This window comes from Cnephaeus nilssonii (assembly GCF_951640355.1).
Source record: "Cnephaeus nilssonii genome assembly, chromosome: 6".
In the NCBI taxonomy this organism is placed as follows: domain Eukaryota; kingdom Metazoa; phylum Chordata; class Mammalia; order Chiroptera; family Vespertilionidae; genus Cnephaeus; species Cnephaeus nilssonii.
In genome coordinates this window covers 22,338,765-22,359,207 of record NC_137077.1, presented here as the reverse complement: position 1 = coordinate 22,359,207, position 20,443 = coordinate 22,338,765, and the positions used below count along the sequence as shown (strand labels likewise).

Below are 20,443 nucleotides of genomic sequence, written 5' to 3'. Positions count from 1 at the left end.
CTTCAACAGGCACCATTGTTTCCTGTCATAAGGACAGAGGTTTCTTTCTCTTCTGGATAAGTATAATTAACAAATCCACATGATCTAGTCACATGGATTAACTCTCCTTAATGCCACTCAGCAACCTTTCCTTAGCACACTCCAGCCTTTAAAAAGTCTCTAGCCTTTGGTTTTGAGGAAGTTGCGTGCAGTCCAAGCTGGCCCTCTTCTCTATTTCCTTCAGTAAGAAAGAAAGATTACTGAAGGAAATCTGTCCTCACTGCTTCAATGTTACATGCCTCCTTCATTCTACTTGCTTCAAAGTCTTGTAAATGGGTTGGATACATCTCTAGTTTTCAACAATGATGAGTGTTTTGGGGGGCATTACTATGGCAATTGGAATACTGAAAACAACAACAACACTTAGCATAATATTTCAGTCCCAGAATTCTCTATAATGTTACTAGAAATATAAGTGTATGAAATGGTGAAGGAAGCAGTGTAGCAAAACAGAAAAGATCATACATTTTCCAGCAAGAGTAGATGTTAGTTTGATTCCTTGCTTCAATATTTTTACTATCTTTTTAAAACTGAGCAAGGGACTAAAATGACTGTGTTTTAACTTTTTCATTTAAAAATAGGAAAAATAATACCCATCCCATGGTCTTGTTGGAAAATTAAGATTGAATGAGAAAACACACTCACTGGCTAGTACCTAGCTTGTAGTAATTGTTCAATAAATAATTACTACTTTGTATTATCAATCCCTGACAAATCCCAAAGAAATTTGTTTAGTCTCTGTTGTTATAACAATGTACCTTTTTATAGCATCATTCATATACCTATCTGTAGGTTTCCACTGTGAGAGAATGAGTTTCTTCATTTATCCTTGTATTCCCAGCTCCTGCCATTTCAAAAGATGGGCATTCAATATATGCTTAGTGAATGAGTGAGTACATGAATAAATGAATGTATGTATAGTAAAACAAAGTAATGATAAAATTAAAGTACCAAAATTGTTTGATAGTTTACATAGAACAAACCAATTAATGATGTAAAATTTATTTGTGAAAGTAATGAAAACAGCATAAAATATTAATCTTTTTATGTTTCTTATTTTTGGTCTGAAATAAAGACCTGTCTATGGTGCTGTCTTATAATTTTTTTAAGTCATCAGTCTCAGAAACAGGATCTAAAGACACAAATGGGAACTTACAGCATAGTTTTCATTTCCTGCTTTTGGATAACTGGTTGTACTACTTACTTAAGCTCAACTTGTTAAAGCTCATTAAATGCGTAACACACATGACTTGCTTCATAGATCCTCTTTGGTCCACAGGCAATTGTCTTAGAAGAGAGGGAAGAGCTCTCGAATGCTGTGTCACTTGAGGAACTCAATGGAATAATGGCATACCGATCTGAGCTAGAAAATTTGGATGAAGATGGATATACTCAATTACAGTTCAGCTCTAGAGGCATCACCAGGAAACCTGTGTCCTCAGAGAAAGGTATTTTTTTTCTTTCTGCCTTCCACATTTTCATTCTCATCAACTAAAAAACTTAACCAAGTGGAGAAAATTTGAAAGGTTTTATTAATAGACATATATATATTATTTTTCAAAAAACATTTACTTTTTAGAACAGTTTTAGATTTAAAGACAAATTGCAAAGACAGTACAAAGTTCAGAAAACCTTTTAAAATATTAACACATTAATATTTTAAAATATTAATGTGTTAATATTTTAAAAGGTTTTCCAAAGTCACTGAAGATAAGCCTTTTCTTGTAGCAACCATTCAGTGGCTAATTATTCATATTTAAATTAATTATGAGGATGATAGAAAGTACTCACAATATCTGTTCTACAGAAATAGATAGGTCAGCAGCAAGGAACTGGTAATAAATATGATAAGCTGCAAAGATGAAAGAATTTCAATAGAAGTGACTAGTTTGATAGAAGTAAATTGTAGAATGGAGGTCAAGAAAACTGAAAGAAGTGTATACGTAAACCATATCAAGATATTAGAGATAAGAAAGAGAAGAATGAAAAGATGGAAGATAGGTGAGAGATAAAAACAAACTGTGATTTTGTGGTAAAGGCCAAAAGGGAAGTTGGAAGTTATAGGCTTTAGAATACTGAATCTGATTTTTTATGTGTTTGTGGTAAGAGCTTGATTTGGATGTTTTTAAAAAACAAAAGGAATTTTTTGTAAACCAGTGAAGAAAAATATATGCGTTAGATGAAAAGGTCCTATTAGTAACTCATGAGTCTTAAAGAAAATGTGAAAGAAGTGGAATATGGAGAAGAGCATTAAAAGATCTTTTTCTTGCATTTAGTCTCCTCTGTAATACTCCTATCTGACAATTCTCTGAAGTGCTCTTAACTGCTTATCCTTAGTCAGAGGCAAAACTATATTCTTGGAGTGGTGATGCCAACATAAAATGAATTCCCTATTATCAAGAAAAAATTATTCACAGGGTTTGACATCAGAATTTGCTCTCTTCTGCTTTCTGGTCATTCACGTTGCACAATTATTTTGCTCTCACCACTTACACAATTCTTTTTCTTGGGCAACCTGTTGGGGAAGAGTGGAAAAACTGGATGATGAAAGAGGTAGGAAGGTGTGTGTGTGTTCATGCATATGTATAGACACACAGTGAGTTACCTATAATTTGCTAGTAGTCTCTAAACTAGGTGCTTTTCCATGTGTTAGCTTGCTTAATTCCCACAATAATTCTTTGAAATAGTATTACCTCATTTTTCACAAGGAGAAATTTTTTGAAAAAAGAAGTAATTTGCCCTAAGTCATGCAACACCTACATAAAAAGGGAAGATCACCTGTAGTAATCACTATTATTTCCCCTACATGAAGCTGTCTCTTCTAAGAATGAGTGGGATTTCAGGAATCCTGGTAATGTCAAGACTTATAGACATCAATGTGGAACTGAAATTAGGAGTGAATAGTTACAAAGGCACTGTGCTCAAATTACAATTCCAGAATCCAGAGAGATATGCTAAAGGTGGGTAAAAATTCAGACTAATCCTAGATAACTAGATAATCAGAATATCAGTGATTAATGATTCACTTCAGAATTTGCCAGATTTGGATGAATTGCAGAATTGAAGTGTACCATGATCAATCATCCTATTTCTTTTTTTAAAAAAGATGTTTCTGCCCTAGCCAGTTTTGCTCAGTGGTTAGAGGATCAGCCTACAGACTGAATGGTCCCGGGTTCAGTTCCAGTCAAGGGCACATGCCTGAGTTATGGGCACGATCCCCAGTGGGGGGTATAAAGAGGCAGTCAATCAATGATTCTCTTTCATCATTGATATTTCTATTTCTTCCCTCTCCCTTCCTCTCTGAAATCAGTAAAAATATATATAAAAATAAATAAAATAAAATATGTTTCTATTGATTTCAGGGAGAGGAAAGCAGAGGAAGAGAGAGATAAAAACATCAATGAGGAAAGAGAATCATCTATTGCCTGCCAGCTGCATGCCCCCTACTAGGGATTGAGCCCACAACCAGGAGGCATTTGCCTTGACTGGGAATTGAACCATGATCTCCTGGTTCACAGGTTGATGCTCATCCACTGAGTCACACTGGCCAGGCATCTTATTTCTTCATCCAATCCCTGTTCCCTCTGTCTCCATCAGGACCTTGTGCTGCATCTCTTCCTTGGCGTTCCATTGCTGTGACTTTGGGAATCCTATGCTTGGTAATACTGGTGATAGCTATAGTCCTGGGTACTATGGGTGAGTACTACTGTAGAAGATTAACAGCAACATATATTTAACAAGCATTTATAATGTGCCAGACATTCTTTTAAAAGCTTGACATGCATAATGTAATTTAGTCTATATATTAACCCTATTCAATTGGTGCTATTAATTCTCATTTTATTTATAAGGGAAGTAAGAGTCTGGGAGGCTATTTTACTTTTTAAGGATCATAAACTAGTTAGTGGTAGGACCATGATTAGGAATTTAGGCAACGTGTCTAAAAAATTCATACTCTGAACTACATTGCTCCACTATCTTCCTGGCTTCAAAGCTGTGGAATTTCTGGAATAAACTAATGGAAGGAAACCTGTGGAAGTGAAGAAGAAAGTACAAAGTGGTGCTATCTTTTTTTTTAAATATATTTTTATTGATTTTTTACAGAGAGGAAGAGAGAGGGATAGAGAGTTAGAAACATGATGAGAGAGAAACATTGATCAGCTGCCTCTTGCACACCCCCTACTGGGGATGTGCCCACAACCAAGGTACATGCCCTTGACCGGAATCGAACCCGGGACCCCTGAGTCCGCAGGCCGATGCTCTATCCACTGAGCCAAACCGGCCTCGGCCAAAGTGGTGCTATCTTTCTAATAAAATAAATTCCCTAACAAGACTACAAGCTATTCTGATTTAAGAAAACTGTTTTATACCTCATCTTTAATAGAAATGCCATTGGGTAACAGCAGAAATTACCTGAGGCACTTATTAAGTACTTAGTAGATATTTTATAATGGATTAATAAATCCCCTTAGATTTTATATCTCATGCATTCCATTGTCAATAAAGTACTATTTTGCCTTCAGAGAGTCTTTATTAGATTATTTAATTATCAAATGTTTATTGAGTACAGTCTACGTTATAGGTACTGGGCAGGTTCTCAAGGAGCTCTCATTCTAAAAAAGTAAAAAAAAAAAAAAGAAAGATAGAAGATTTATTATTATTTCAAATTTATCATAGCTCCAATTGACTTTATTCTATGTGCTTCCTGCTTTCTCTTTAATACTCTTTCTTCTTCTCTGCTTCATTTTTCCTTTTTTTACTATACCATCTTAATGGAAGTTGTTTCCCTCCCATCTATTTAATCTGTCTATCATCTATTTATCTACCAGCTATCAATCTTTACCTCTGCATCAGCAATGTGTTATCTGTTTATCATTAATAAAAAATGTATCGCTTTCCCTGGCTGGTATGGCTGAGTTGGGTGAAGTGTCGTCCCATGCACCAAAGGGTCATGGTCGGTTCCCAGTCAGAGTACAGGCCCAGATTGCAGGTTCCATTCTTTGTCTGGGCATGTGTGTGAGGCAAATGATCAATGCTTCTTGCATCAATGTCTCTCTCTCTCTCTCTCTCTCTCTCTCTCTCTCTCTCTCTCTCTCTCTCTCCCTCTCCCTCTTCCTTACTTTCTTTTTAAAATCAGTAAAACAAACAAACAACAACAAAAACCCATATCCTTGGGAGATGATTAAAAAAAAAGTATCTCTCTGGCCATCATCAGTCTGCTGTCTATATATCTACAAATCTGTTTCTATTTTACTTGTTCATGTATTTTGTTCTTTAGATTCCATATATGCTGTAAGTGGAATCATATGGTATTCGTCTTCTCTGTCTGACTTATTTCATTTAGCATAATATCTTCCAAGATTTCATTCTTTTTTATGGCTTAGTCGTATTCCATATATATATATGGAGATATATATACCTCACACCTTTTTTGCCCGCTTGTCTATTGATGGTTGCTTGGGTTGTTTCCATATCTTGGCTATTATAAACAAGACTGCAGTGAACACGGAATGCATATATTCTTTTGAATTAGTCTTTATATTACAACAAAAATATGGATTTTGGAGTTTAAATTTTCAAACATAGTAGAATGATCCTTTTGTCACTATTATTGGTATATGAAGGTATTTGGAGATCCAATTCAGGAAACAACTCATTGAAGAATGAGAATTTTCCATCAAGAAATAAAGAGAACCACAATCAACCCACACAATCATCTTTAGAAGAGGCTGTGGATTATCCCAAAGCTCTCACAACCACAGGCAAGGGCAAAGTTAAATGATTAATGGAATTCTTGATTCAGGAGGGTTAATTATCAGTGTTATGGCTTGGAAGGGTTGGGGAAGAGAAAACTTTTATATACAGTGATTGTACATTCAAAGAAAGCACACATCAGTATTATCTCAGTCTAAAATGCCCCTGTCATATATACGATGATGTTACATCATAAATATCCATGTACTTGGCTGAACAGTTCTAAGTTGGATTTTTTTTTTCCAAATCAGTAACTCATTTATCCCTGTCTATGTGTTTAGACCTACAGGAGATTTTATAATTTGAAATATATTATTTGCCTTTGGGGAACTGACATTTTACAGTAATATAGTAAGAATAAAAAATAGCACATCAGAAAGGAAAAAAGGGAGAGATAAAGGAAAGAAGGAAACATGTTGGCAAGAATTAAGAGGCTAAATGACACATATATAGAAGAGATAGAGCTAATAGATATGTTCCTGAAAACTCTAGTTAAATTAATTTTTTATCACACAATTTCACTACAATTTTATATACACTTGATCTTCTAATCTTACATAATAAAAAGGTCATATTTAAATTACCATCACTCCGCTATGCCCACGATATGGCCAGCGGGTGACACAGGGGGCGGGACTAGGGGTGGCTGGGGTGGTGATTGGGCCGGCAGGACGCTGCGGCGACGCGAGCTCAGCGTCTGCGCCATGGCTGTGCTGCGGCACAGAGGGGCCTCTGGGGCAGCGAGCCGGCGTTTTGGAGGTTTGGAGGCGGCGGGCGGTGGGCGGGCGGCGCGGCTCCCTGGGGAGGAGTCTGGCGGCAGTTGGGCCGCAGGAGCACGTGGCGGCGGCCCCAGCCTTCCTGGGCAGGAGGCAAAGGCAAGACCCTGGCCTGGGCTCCGGCTGCAGGAGGACCACGCCCCCGCCCCGCCTCACCCTAGGGGCCCAGGGACTTCGGAGCTGCCGACCAGCGGACAGACAGCTTACACGTGCATGATTAAATCATGCACTGGGCTTCTAGTTGTATCATAATTGAATATGATAACACTTTTACTTCAATTTTCCATCTGTGTACCCATCCTTCCTCATGATTTGTATCAAGTAGCTAATATTATGAAACATCAATAATCTGTAACGTGAATAACTGTTCTTACACTTTTTTCATTTGGAAAATTGCCTTCTGAAATGGATCTCATACCTGTAAAAAAGTTAACATGAAATTACCATATACCTCAATGATTTATTTTGAGTTGATTTATTTGAAGAATTATGAAGAAATGGAGTTCCTAGCTGAATTTGAAGGAATGATGGATAAGAAAGAAAGGAAGGTTGACTGTCTAAAATACTTTTATAATTAATTCATTTTTAAATTTTAAATGAATGGGGACATTTTAATATGTCCTATTTTGTAAAGTCATATCTTATAGTTTGAATTGAAAAGGAAATATTTTGATGGTGATTCATTAATTATTTATTGTGTCCTCAGGATGCATGGTGCTTGCACCACATCATAGTTATCTTTTATTTCCAGGAGTTCTTTCCAGCTCTTGTCCCCCTAACTGGATTGCACATGAGAGTAGCTGTTACCTATTTGGCACATCACTGAATTCCTGGAATGAAAGTAAAAGACAGTGCTCTCAACTGGACTCTTATCTCCTGAAGATAGATAGTTCAAAAGAATTGGTAAGTGTAGATTTCAGCTATAGTTATCTGTAGTCTATATTGAGCAGAAAAATAGAGATAGATTCCAGGTAATGATAATCTTCCTTAAGAAAAACTGATATTGGAGGAGAACCAAGATGGTGGCATAGGTAAACACCTATACTTGCTGCCTCTCACAACCACATCAAAATTACAACTAAAAGGCAGAACAACTACCACCCAGAACTGCAGGAAAGCTGGCTGAGTGGAAGTTCCACAACTAGAGAGATGAAGAAAGCACATTGAGACTGGTAAGAGGTACGGAGGCACAGAAAGTGCTGGCACCTGGATGTGCTGCTCTTTTAATAGGAGGGAGATACAAGCTCCCACTTGCTCTGAACTCCAGTTCCAGGTGAGACTCTGGGGGACCCAGACACATATGCAGAGAAACTGGACTATCTGGCATCGGGACAGGAACACGAGTGCAGCTTTCTTGCGTAGTTACTTGCAGCCATCATTATTCCTGCATGGGGGCGCAGAACGCGGAGACCCGGGGACCTCTCCAGTGCAGGGCTGACTGGCAGCCATTGCTATTTGCTCTGCCCTATTGATTCCCAGAGACTTTGCCACACCCAATTTACAACCCCACCCAAGCTATGGGCATCAGCTTTTGCTATGAATGGCCTGTCCTTTCTCTGCCTAAAACCTGTCAAACTGTAGCTGGGTCAGAGAGCCCCAGAGCTCCCAAAAGAAGGCCCAAGGCCCAGCAGCAGCAGCTGGCCTTGCTTCACAGCTGGGCCTCATCTAGGCACTTCCAAACCCCATACAAAGAGGAGGAATCGGCAGATGTCTCTGTAACTCCTGCTGGGTGGCTCCAGACAGTGGCTAACCTTGCACCTCCTTGGAGATCCAAGAGCCAGTGTATCCAGTGGTCAGAGTGAGACCATACCAGATTACAACTCTTCACATCCATAAAGAGACACACTCAAGGGGCAGACTCAGTGAGCACCAAAGCCCCACTGAAGCAAGTCCTGCCCCATAAGAGTGTCTCCTGCACAACATATCTTTCAGTGTAGACGCATCTGGTCATCACAGCCAATTGGCTTTAAGGTCACTTCCTCCCAGTGATACCAACAGCAATCAAGGGTTAACTACAACAAGGCTGTGCAAATAGCCCACAAAGGGGTGCACCAAGAGTGTCCACCTCAGGTGACTGGGGAGGCTGAGCCACTGGGCCCTATAGGACACCTATCACACAAGGTCACTCTATCAACTCAAGGAGACTTAGCAGCTACCCAGTACATAGAAACAAACACAGGGAAGCAGCCAAAATGCGGAGACAAAAAAACAAGTCACAAATGAAAGAAATGGCTGAAAGCAAAATACTGAATATAGAGTTCAAAACCATAGTTATAAGGTTACTCAAGAGTCTTCTAGAAACCTCTGAGAAATTTAGTGAGACCCTCAAGGATATGAAAAAGGACCAATCATAAATTAAGTATACACTGACTGAAATAAAGAATAATATATAGAGATTCAACAGCAGACTAGAGGATACCAAGAATCAAGTCAAAGACTGGAAATATGAAGAAACAAAAAACACCCAACCGGACAAGCAAAAAGAAAAGATAATCCAAAAATATGAAGATAGTGTAAGAATCCTCTGGGACAACTTCAAGTGTACCAACATCTGAATTATGGGGGTGCCAGAAGAAGAGAGAGAGAGAGCAAGATATTGAAAACCTATTTGAAGAAATAATGACAGAGAACTTCCCCTACCACTTACAAGTCCAGGAAACGCAGAGAACCCCAAACAAGAGGAATCCAAAGAGGACCACACCAAGACACATCATAGTTAAAATGCCAAGGGCAAAAGACAAAGACAGAATATTAAAAGCAGCAAGAGAAAAACAGTTAGTTACCTACCAGCTGATTTCTCAACAGAAACTATGCCGGCCAGAAGGGAGTGGCAAGAAATATTCAAAGTGATGAATAGCAAGAACCTACAACCAAGATTACTCTACCCAGCAAAGCTATCATTTAGGATTGAAGGTCAGATAAAGAGCTTCTCTCGAGGTTGATGCCAGTGTACACATGCATCCTTCACCAAGGTGACTCACGGTGCCTATAAGAACATCTCTCTGTCTCTTCTCTGTCTTTCTATCTCTATCATCTCTGTTTATCTCTCTCTTCTTGACGTGTATTTGTGTTTATGTTTCCCTACAGGAATTTATAGCAAAGCAAGTGTCTTCCCAACCTGATAACTCATTTTGGATAGGGCTCTCTCGCGCTCAGGCTGAAGGACCATGGCTCTGGGAGGATGGCACAAAGTTCTCTCCTAACTTGTAAGTATCTAGAGCAGTAGTTCTCAACCTTCCTAATGCTGCGACCCTTTAATACAGTTCCTCATGTTGTGGTGACCCCCAACCATAAAATTATTTTCGTTGCTACTTCATAACTGTAATTTTGCTACTGTTATGGATCGTTATGTAAATATCTGTGTTTTCTGATGGTCTTAGGTGACCCCTGTGAAAGGGTCGTTTGACCCCCAAAGGGGTTGCGACCCACAGGTTGAGAACCGCTGATCTAGAGAGATAAATTCTCATACCTTTTCTTAGAAAGGGAAGAACATATCAAGCAGTTAAGAATCTGATTTGTCTCTTCCACCCAGTTCCTATCCCATCCCAGGCCTTTACCACCCTATTGTCTATGTCCATGAGCAATACATATCTATATATATAAAAGGCTAATATGCAAAGTGTCCCCTCAGGAGTTCAACCAGGAGACCGGGAGTTTGATCACTGGCTATGACATGTACTGACCACCAGGGGAAGGGCAGAATGAAGGAAGGCCCCGGCCTGCAGCTGGCAGCCAGCAGCCGGCAACTGGGGAAGGAAGGCCCTAATTGGCCCTGATCACTGGCCAGGCCTAGGGACCCTATCCGTGCATGAATTTCATGCACCAGGCCTTTAGTATGCATATAAATTCTTTGGTTAATCTCTTTCTGCCACCCCCACTTCCCTCTGAGAGATTACAGATATAAATTAAATCTTATGGTATTTGTCTTTCTCTGTCTGACTTATTTTACTTAGTATAATATGCTCAAGGTCCATCCATGTTGTCACAACTTATAAGATTTCAATTTTTTTATGACCAAGTAATATTCTATTGGATATATGTACCACCTCTTTTTCATCTTATCATCTGTTGATGGGCACTTGGGTTGCTTCAATATCTTGGCTATTGTAAATAACACTGCAATGCACATAGGGGTGCATATGTTTTTTGGAATTAGTGTTTTGGATTTCTTTGAATAAATTCCCAGAAGTAGAATTGCTGGGTTATAAGGTAGTTCTATTTTTTAAAATATATTTTTATAGATTTCAGAGAGAAAGCGTGAGGGATAGGGAGATAGAAACATCAATAATGGGAGAGAATCACTGATTTGCCACTTCCCACATGCCCCACACTGGGGATTGAACCTGCAACACATTGACCTACTGGTTCATAGGTCAATGCTCAACCATTGAGCAACACTAGCAGGGCATAAGGTAGTTCTATTTTTAATTTTTGAGGAATCTCCATACTCTTCTCCATAGTGGCTGCACCAATTTGCATTCCCACCAACAGTGCACGAGGGGTCTCTTTCCTCCATATCCTCACCAACACTTGTTGTTTATTGATTATTGATGATAGCTATTCTAACAGGTGTGAGGTGATATCTCATAGTGGTTTTGGTTGCATTTCTCTGATGGTTAGTGATTTTGAGCATCTTTTCATATGTCCATTAGCCATCTGTATGTTCTCTTTGGAGAAATGTGTATTCAGGTCCTCTGCCCATTTTTTTTTGTATTGTTTTTTTTTTTATTAAGTTGTATGAGTTCTTTATAAATTTTGGATATTAACCCCTTACCAGATGTATCATTGGCAAATACCTTCTTAGAATTAGTAAGTTGCCTTTTCATTTTCTTGATTTTTTTTTCTGTGTAAAGACTTTTTTTAGTTTAATGTAATCCCATTTGTTTATTCTTTCTTTTGTCCCTCTTGCCTGATGATATATCCTATATAATAAAATCCTAATATGCTAACTGTCTGGTTGGCTGGTCAACTGGTCAACCAATCAAAGCGTAATATGCTAATGATATGCTAAGACTGCTCAACCACTCACTATGATGTACACTGACCATCAGGAGGCAGATGCTCTGATTGATAGATTAGCTTGCTGTTGGGGTCTGGCCAATCAGGACTGAGCAAGATGGGCTGGAAATGCCCTAGAACCCTCCCACAATCCCTCTCTGGCTGGCTAACCTCCCATGTCTCTCCTTGGCCCTGATTGTGCACCAGTGGGGTCCCTCGGCCTTGCCTGCACCCTCTCGCAATCCAGGACCCCTTGGGGGATGTCAGAGAGCCGGTGTCAGTCCAATTTCGCAGGCCAGGCCGAGGGACCTCACTGGTGCACAAATTCGTGCACTGGGCCTCTCATATTAGAAATAATGTTCTCTTATTAAAATCAAAAGAGGGGTTCCAAATTAATGGAATACATTTTGATACATTACTATGCCTTGGTTTTCTGGGTGGCTGTAATTTAATCTAGGTATGTCCATATCCAAAAAAACAACAACAATAAAAAAAAAAACTTTTGGATGTCAAGTAAGATTTTTGGAGAACACTGGTCAGAATTCTCCCAGAGGCCTTGATCAAAATTGTTTCATGCCCTTAGCCTAGTCCTTTTTACAGAAGAATTCTCTCAATCCTCCAAGCACAGTGCCAAGGGGAGATAGATAGGCAAGATGAAGAGTATCAGATTATAATTTTTACCCTGAGGCTCAGTGATGTCCTTGTAGCTTGAGTAATTCGTACTGCTCCTTCAGGAGACTGAAGAGCAAATAGAACAGAGCCATACTTCCACTTACCCATGGTAGTTAATGTAATTGTCTGACATTGTATTCTTTTTTTTTTTTTACATTGTATGCTAATATAATCCTGCTTTTAGGATCCATTGAAATATATAGTTTTTTTTCCTCCCCTTCTTAAAATGGCCTTTGCTATCTCTGATTCCTCATTCAGTTCTAGATCACTTTCAGCAATAACTATTCTACTTGGTCTACTCACTAATATACCCAATAATAATTTCACTAAACTGTTGCTTTATTTGATAAATATACTTCTAGAAAAGAGTTTGAGAGATAAGCAAAGAACTGCCTATAGAATATTAATTGTTTTGTCTGAAGCTTTATTTAATTTCATGCAAGTAGTACTATTTCTTAAAATCATAAGCAGACCTTTAGAAAAATTAAATAAAACAAATAAAAACAGTAACACATAAGCAGACCCAGTACCCATCAATAGGTGAGGGGATAAAAAAGCTGAGGTAGGCCCCTAGCTGGTTTTGCTCAGTGGATAGAGCATCAGCCTGCAGTCTGAATGATTGTGGGTTTGATCCCTTGGCCCTGGTCCAGGCATGTGCAGGAGGTAACCAATTATTATATCTCTCTCACATCAATGCTTCTTGCTCTCTGTCTCCCCCTCTTCCTTCCATTCTCTCTAAAAATCAATGGAAAATATCTTCCAGTGAAGATTAACAACAAAAAGCTGTGGTATATTTACACAATAGAATACTAGTCTGCCATACAAAAGAAGAAAATCTTACTTTTTGTGACAGCATGAATGGACCTGGAGAGTACTGTGCTAAGTGAACTAAACTTGTCAGAAAAAGACAAATACCATATGAGTGCATTCATATGTGGAATCTAATGAACAAAATAAACTAACAAACAAAATAGAAGCAGACTCATAGATAATGAGAACAAACTGAAAGCTGTCAGAGGTGAGAGGGGTTGGGGAGCTGGGTGAAAAAGGTTAAGGGATTAAACAAAACTAAACAAAGAAATAAAGGGGGTGGGGAGAGGTGGAAGAAGGCAAAAGCGGGGATAAATGGTGGTGGAAAGAAACTTGACTTTGAGTGGTGAGTGCACAATGCAGTATGCAGATGATGTTTTATGGAATTGTACACCTGCAACCTGTATGATTTCATTAACCAATGTGACCCCAATAAATTCAATTAAAAAAAACAACACATTTTTCAGTCACTTTTATACCTTAACTAGGGGCCTGGTACATGAATTCATGCATGGGTGGGGTCTCTCGGCCTGGCCGGTGATTGAGGTCTACTGGGGGGCTGGCCGGCCGTGGGAGGGGCTGTGGGAGGTTGGCTGTGGGAGTGCACTAACCACCAGGGTGAAGCTCCAGGTATTGAACGTCTGGCCCCTGTTGGTCAGTGCACATCATAGCGACTGGTTGACCAGTTGTTCTGATCGTTCTGGTCGTTCAGTTGTAATGGTTGCTTAGGCTTTTATATATATATAGATAATGAAGGATATGTTACCATTTGAGAACTAACACAATCTAAATTCAAGTCTCCTTTTCCAATAAATGTAGACACTTAAGAATTCTTTTTACTAATATCCTCAACAATTTATTTCAGCATTGTGTGAATAGTAGTCTGTATTCTTTATGTTTATTCTAATTATCTCATTGCATTTTATTTTAATAGGTTTCAAATCAGAAGCACAGCTACCCAGGAAAACTCATCCCACAATTGTGTATGGATTCATGTGTCAATAATTTATGACCAGCTTTGTAGTGTGCCCTCATATGGTATTTGTGAGAAGAAGTAGTCGATATAATGATGTGGGTGTTGACATGGGGGAGCAGAGTGAAGTATATAAGCCTAGAGGCCCAGTGCATGAAATCATGTGTGCATAGGGTCTCTAGGCCTAGCCTGTGATCAGGGCCATCTTTCTCCTGCTCGCCAGTCCCCAGTCCTGCCCTGCCGCCTCCACCCACCCCGAGTCTCGGTTGGCTGGGCGATCAATTTAAGCCTGCGGGCTGGGGCAGGGACCAAGAGGTCTGCCTTCTACCTGCTTGCCAGTCCCCAGTCCTGCTCCCCTGCCACCCACCCCGGTTCCCTGTTAGCCATCCAGCAATCTGACCCTGCAGGCTGGAAGGAGGGACTGAGAGGTGGTCAATGCACCCCATAGTGACTGGTCAATCAGTCGTTCTGGTCATTACACTGTTATGGTTGCTGGCCTTTTATTATATAGGGTAGTAAGAAGGGAAGGAAACAAAACACAAATGAGAGATATTTGAGGTCAAAATAAATGCTGGAAGTATCTAAAGAGCTCAACCAACTTTAATCTTAGCTGAGAGATAGGATGGAAAGATTTTGATTTCTGTACATTAACTCAATTGGTAGTCCAGTATTATGTTCTAATGGAGCTAGTATAGCATAACTTGAATCTTTATTCTACAGTTGACCTGGCATTTACCTGGGATTAACCAGAATTCCTTGGGGTTTCAGGTGATCTTAATTTCTGGCTGTAACAAAGTAATTCTTATCCTTAAAAAGTGCCACTGGAGTGTACATGGGGTGTTTCTGCGATTTGTTCCTCCACGTTTAGCAGTGCATCATCAGACACAGGTCAAAGGCACAATATAATTCTGCATAGCTAAATAAAAAAATCAAAATAGCTTCACTATAATCAGAGCTATTTTTTATTTTGTTCATCAATATGATCATAATTGTGACCAAAACTTCCATAAAAAGTGGGAATTCTATCTTTTTTTTCCCTTTTCAATTAAATAGCCCAGAAAATATGTCTGTCACATCTCTGATTAATAAGATCTCCTGTAATGTGTAATTGTAGGGAAACTGCTCCTAAAAGAAAGCTTTCTCCTTTTTTGGTTGTTTAGTCACATTTTTAAAAATTTAATACTTTTATTTTTCAATTAGAGTTGACAATCAATATTATTTTATATTAGTTTCAGGTGTACACCATGGTGGTTAAATATTTATATACTTTACCAAATGATCCCACTGGTAATCCTATACCCACCTGGAACCATACATAGTTATTACAATATTATTGACTCTATTTCCTATGCTGTACTCTACATGTCCAGGATTATTTTGTAATTACCAAATTGTACTTACTATTCCTTCACCTTTTTCACCCATCCCTCCACCCCTCTTTCCATCTGTCAACCATCAGACTGTTCTCTGTATGTATGAGCCTGTTTCTGTTTTGTTTGTTTATTTTGTGCTTTTGATTAAACATAAACATAAAATAATTTTGTATTTGTATTTCTCTGTCTGACTTATTTCACTTAACATAATACCCTCAAGGTCCATCCCTATTGTCTCAAATGGTAAGATTTCATTTTTTATAGCCAAGTAATATTCCATTGCATATGTACCACCTCTTTTTAATCCAACCATATATTGATGGACACTTAGGTTGCTTCCATATCTTGGTTATCATAAATAATGCTGCAATGCACATAGGGGTGCATATACCTTTTGGAATTAGTGTTTTGGATTTCTTTGACTAAATTCCCAGAAGTAGAATTTTTGGGTCATAATGTAGTTTATTATTTTTTAAATATATTTTTATAGATTTCAGAGAGGAAAGGAAAGGGAGAAAAAGATAGAAACATCAATGATGAGAGAGAATCATTGATCAGCTGCCTCCTGCATGCCCCTGACTGGGAATTGAGCCCACAAACCAGGCATGTGCCCTTGACCGGAATCAAACCCAGGGTGCTTCAGTCCACAGGCCAACACTGTATCCACTGAGCCAAACCAGCTAGGGCAAGGTAGTTCTATTTTTAATTTTTGAGGAATCTCCATACTGTTTTCCACAGTGGCTGCACCAATTTGCATTCCCACCAACAGTCTCTTCCCTCCACATCCTCACCAACACTTGTTGTTTGTTGATTATTGATTATAGCCATTCTGACAGGTGGTATCTCATAGTGGTTTTAATTTGCATTTCTCTGATGGTTAGTGATTTTGAGCATCTGTTCATATGTCTATTAGCCATCTGTATGTCCTCTTTAGAGAAATGTGTATACAGGTCGTCTGCCCATTTATTTGTATTGTTTGCTTTTTTATTAAGTTGTATGAGTTCTTTATAAATTTTTGATATTAACCCCTTATCATTGGCAAATATCTTCTCAGGATTAGTAAGTTGTCTTTTCATTTTCTTGATGTTTGTTTTTGCTGTGCAAAAACTTTTTTAGCTTGATATAATCCCATTTGCTTATTCTTTTTTGTTTGTTTCCCTTACCTGTGGAGATATATCAGAAAATATATTACTAAGAGCAATGTTATACAGTTTACTGCCTATATTTTTTTCTAGGAGTCTTATGGTTTGGGGGTTTACATTTAAGTCTTTAATCCATTTTGAGTTTTGTCTTTTATATGTTGTAAGAACGTGGCCTAATTTCATTTTATATTTTGCATGTATGTGTCCAATTTTCTCAACACTATTGAATAAACTGTCTTTAGTCCATTGTATATTTTGATCTGTTGTCATAGATTAATTGACCATATAGGCATGAGTTTATTTCCGGGCTCTCTAGTCTGTTCCATCAATCTCAGTCTGTTTTTATGCCAGTATCATGCTGCTTTGATTACTATAGCCTTGTAGTATAGTTTGCTATGAGGTAGCATGATATCTACAACTTTCGTTGTTCTTTCTCAAGATTGCTTTGGCTATTCAGGATGTTTTGTGGTTTCATATAAACTTTAGAATTATCTCTTCTAGATCCATGAAAAATGTCATTGGTATATTTTTTAAGGAATATAAAACTATTAACCATTGTTTACCAGTATTTACAATAAAGTAAACAATATACAGTTGGGTAACATTCTGTTTACTACAAAGCTATTGTTTTTCCTGGCTTTTGTTGAACCAGTCCCCAAATACTGAGACTGAATCTACATGTAAGGACTGAGTTGGAGTAAAGAGAAAATATGCAGATCAAGAGTTTAGATTACAAAAAGTTTGTTCACCCATTTATTACAGTAGGTCCTAAATTGCCATGGTCTCTAACAATCTGATTAGGTATCCATGAATAAAGTCTTACACATTCCTTAACCCTAATTTTTTAGTCAATATAGCACAGGGATTTCAACCTCTTGTAAAGAAACATTTTACGAGGTGAAACCTTTAAATAAGTGTTGCTTAACTAATTAAAACACATCAGGGTTTGCCTAGTTTTCTCATTTGGGTGAGGAGGTTATTGGCAGTGATAAAATTTTCTTTTTAGGGTGTTTTGCAAATAAACTTTCATTTATGATTGTAAATATGGATTCTGATATGTCTACTTTAAATTTTCCAACTTAAACTGCTTACATTATATTTAAACTGCCCAATTAATTATAAATGATCTAATTTCAAATGTTAAAAGCTTCAGGAAAAATTTCAATTTAACTTCAAATGATTTTTTTCTTAGGTTGCTGAAAATGATGGCAGCTCAGAAACATGAGCTTATCTATAGTTGTGAAATGGTTTTGTTTTGGTAAAAGGAAAGAAAGAAAGAAAGAGAGAGAGAGAGAGAGAGAGAGAGAGAGAGAGAGAGAGAGAGAGAGAAGGAAGGAAGGAAGGAAGGAAGGAAGGAAGGAAGGAAGGAAGAAAGAAAGAAAGAAAGAAAGAAAGAAAGAAAGAAAGAAAGAAAGAAAGAAAGAAAGAAAGAAAGAAAATCATTTACATATGTATACACACCTCCCCTCCTCACACCCCCCTCTCCCTAAACAAAAAACCCAAAATGATCCTTAGGCACATACAAATTCTGACTGAGTAATGACTATGGAGATTTCTCCCAACATGTAGAAAAGCTTCTCTAATGCAGAGGAAAAAATACAACAACATGGTATCAAATGTTCTTTTCTGATAAAGGAAGCAACTACAGAAAGCTTTTGTTCAAAGTAACCATTGCTATAGATGCAACCCCACAACAACTCCCCAGCACTACTTCAAAACAAACATATCAAACTTGATTTTCATTATAATGTAGTTCTTTCTTCACACTAATAAAATAAAAATAAAAAAACAAGACCCAGATTTTATATATATGTATAAATATATATAAAAAGCAATGCAAACAATTATTGGGCTTTGTCTTCTGGACAAGAATGCCAAGTTAGTGTTTCTTCATAGAAAGCAATTACAATTTGAGGACACTTCATATTTGCCTCTTTTGCCAGCACTAAATCAGCCTCATCTGAATCTTTCCATTTCATGAGAAACATTAACTCTCCACTGCTGTCTGTGGCACCAATTATTTATTCAGGATCAAGACCTCTGGTAAAGCCTCTTGGTTTATCAGCAGCATGTCTTTTCTTCTTTGATTTGCTATCATCAGATTCACTGTCAGATAAAGACTTTCTTTTTGTACCATCTTTTTCTTTACCTGCTTTTTGAGAATTAAGAAATGCTCCAATTAACTCTGGACAATCTAAATTTTCTTTAGGTTCCCAAGTAGTGTCGACAGGAGACAAACCAAGCAACACTTAGAGAAATGGAGTTACACAGCTTTATTATGCCAGCGGCCTCAGAGGAGGTTACCTCTCAAATTCTGAGCAAACCAATATGGTGGAAGCCCCTCTTTTATTTATTTATTTTTAATTTATTTTTAAATATATTTTATTGATTTTTTACAGAGAGGAAGGGAGAGGGAGAGGAATAGAGAGTTAGAAACATCGATGAAAGAGAAATATCAATTCAGCTGCCTCCTGCACACTCCCCACTGGGGATGTGCTAGAAACCAAGGTATATCCCCTAGACTGAAATCGAACCTGGGACCTTTCAGTCCACAGGTCGATGTTCTATCCACTGGGCCAAACGAGTTAGGGCTGGAAGCTCCTCTTTTATCCCCTTTTGGTTTCTTTTGTCCTCTAAATATGTATTATATTTCTGGACCTTTCATGGGCTTTGCAAAAAGCCCCAGGTGTTGGGGTCTTGAGACCATACCTAAGGGCCTGGCCTGGCACCAGACTGATAACCCCTCTCCGGGGGCTGTGTCATGGTTTATGGCCTCTGTAAAAATGTGAGCATTTAGGTAACAGGTCTTGCAAGACCAGTTTGTGGAGAAAGGCGCAATGACTTAATTATAGGTTATCAAGAATGTACACTGGGCTTGCTGGCACAGATTCAGATTGTTAGCACCCCCTCCCACCCCCCCAAATTTCAGAGTTACATTGGAATTAGCCTTTTAGCTTTCTCATCAGCATCTGTGAATCCTTTCTACTTCAGGAAATACTCCACCTTCCCATTCACTACACATCGGTCCAATACTTTTTCCACTATAAATTCTTCAGGCTCTGCTTCTTCAACTTTTTTACTTTTTCCATTCTGTTCTTTCCCATTTTTTGCAATGTAGTTTTATTAGAGGCCATTTTTTTTTTATTGCAGACTGGAAGAGCTATTATTCACTGTCTCCATACAGCTCCGTGTCCAGTCCCACTTCTAAGGCTTCTCCAGTGTCTCAGGCCCTGCACACCTTCAGCTCAAGCCACTTACGAGGGGGAGGGGGCCGGGAAAATGCATGTGGGGCTGTGCCTGGAGAGGGATTGGTGCCTTCCACACTAGGTAACAGCAAGGGGCCATGCCATTGGTATTTTTATAGAGATTGCATTGAATCTATAGATTGCTTTGGATAGTATAAACATTTTAATGATAATTTTTTTTCTATCCATGAACATGGTATATGCTTCCATTTATTTGTATCTTCTTATAATTATTTTTCTGAGTACAGGTCTTTAACCTCCTTGGTTAAATTCATTGCCAGGTAGTTTATTATTTTCTGATGCAATTGTAAATGGAATTATTTTCTTAATTTTTTTCTGATAGTTTGTTATTGGTATATAAAAATGCAATCAATTTCTGAATATTAATTTTGTATCCTGCTACTTTACTGAATACATGTATTAATTCCAATAGTTTTTTTTGTGTGGAATCTTTAAGATTCTCCCTATATAGTATCATGTCATCTATAAAAAATGACAGTTTTACTTCTTTCTTTCCAATTTGGATGCCTTTTTTTTCTTTGTTTGATTGCTGTGACTAGGACTTTGAGTACTATGTTGAATAAAAGTTGTGAAAGTAGACAACTTGTGTTTTTCTTGATTTTTTTCTTTCTTATTTTTTTCATCACCATTTATCCCCACT

General features: G+C 38.1%; 1 protein-coding gene and 1 pseudogene across 3 annotated transcripts; one reads left to right on the top strand and one right to left on the bottom strand.

The window, feature by feature from the left end:
* The first annotated feature begins 1,293 nt into the window (after positions 1–1,293).
* CLEC7A (C-type lectin domain containing 7A) lies at positions 1,294–16,729 on the top strand. 2 transcript variants are annotated; one of them, XM_079775728.1, is made up of 6 exons: positions 1,294–1,487; positions 3,637–3,735; positions 5,664–5,801; positions 7,321–7,472; positions 9,657–9,775; positions 13,984–16,729. In XM_079775728.1, the coding sequence occupies exons 1-6, from the start codon at positions 1,385–1,387 to the stop codon at positions 14,105–14,107; spliced, it is 735 nt and encodes a 244-aa protein (XP_079631854.1). In that variant the 5' UTR covers positions 1,294–1,384; the 3' UTR covers positions 14,108–16,729. The 2 variants fall into 2 exon arrangements, with proteins under 2 accessions (XP_079631854.1, XP_079631853.1); XM_079775727.1 differs by lacking the exon at positions 5,664–5,801.
* A 1,652-nt stretch (positions 16,730–18,381) lies between these two features.
* On the bottom strand, positions 18,382–19,671 carry LOC307101940 (chromobox protein homolog 3-like; annotated as a pseudogene). Its single transcript has 2 exons — positions 19,473–19,671; positions 18,382–18,757 (listed from the first exon to the last, which is right to left on the bottom strand). The product of its transcript is annotated as a chromobox protein homolog 3-like (transcript).
* Positions 19,672–20,443: the final 772 nt, after the last annotated feature.

Bases quoted from the DNA above. Each gene is read 5' to 3' on its own strand.
- CLEC7A (XM_079775728.1), top strand. From the start codon at position 1,385: ATGGCATACCGATCTGAGCTAGAAAATTTGGATGAAGATGGATATACT. The intron at 1,488-3,636 runs GTATTTTTTTTC...TGTCTCCATCAG, and splicing joins ACCTGTGTCCTCAGAGAAAG to GACCTTGTGCTGCATCTCTT. The intron at 7,473-9,656 runs GTAAGTGTAGAT...GTTTCCCTACAG, and splicing joins TAGATAGTTCAAAAGAATTG to GAATTTATAGCAAAGCAAGT.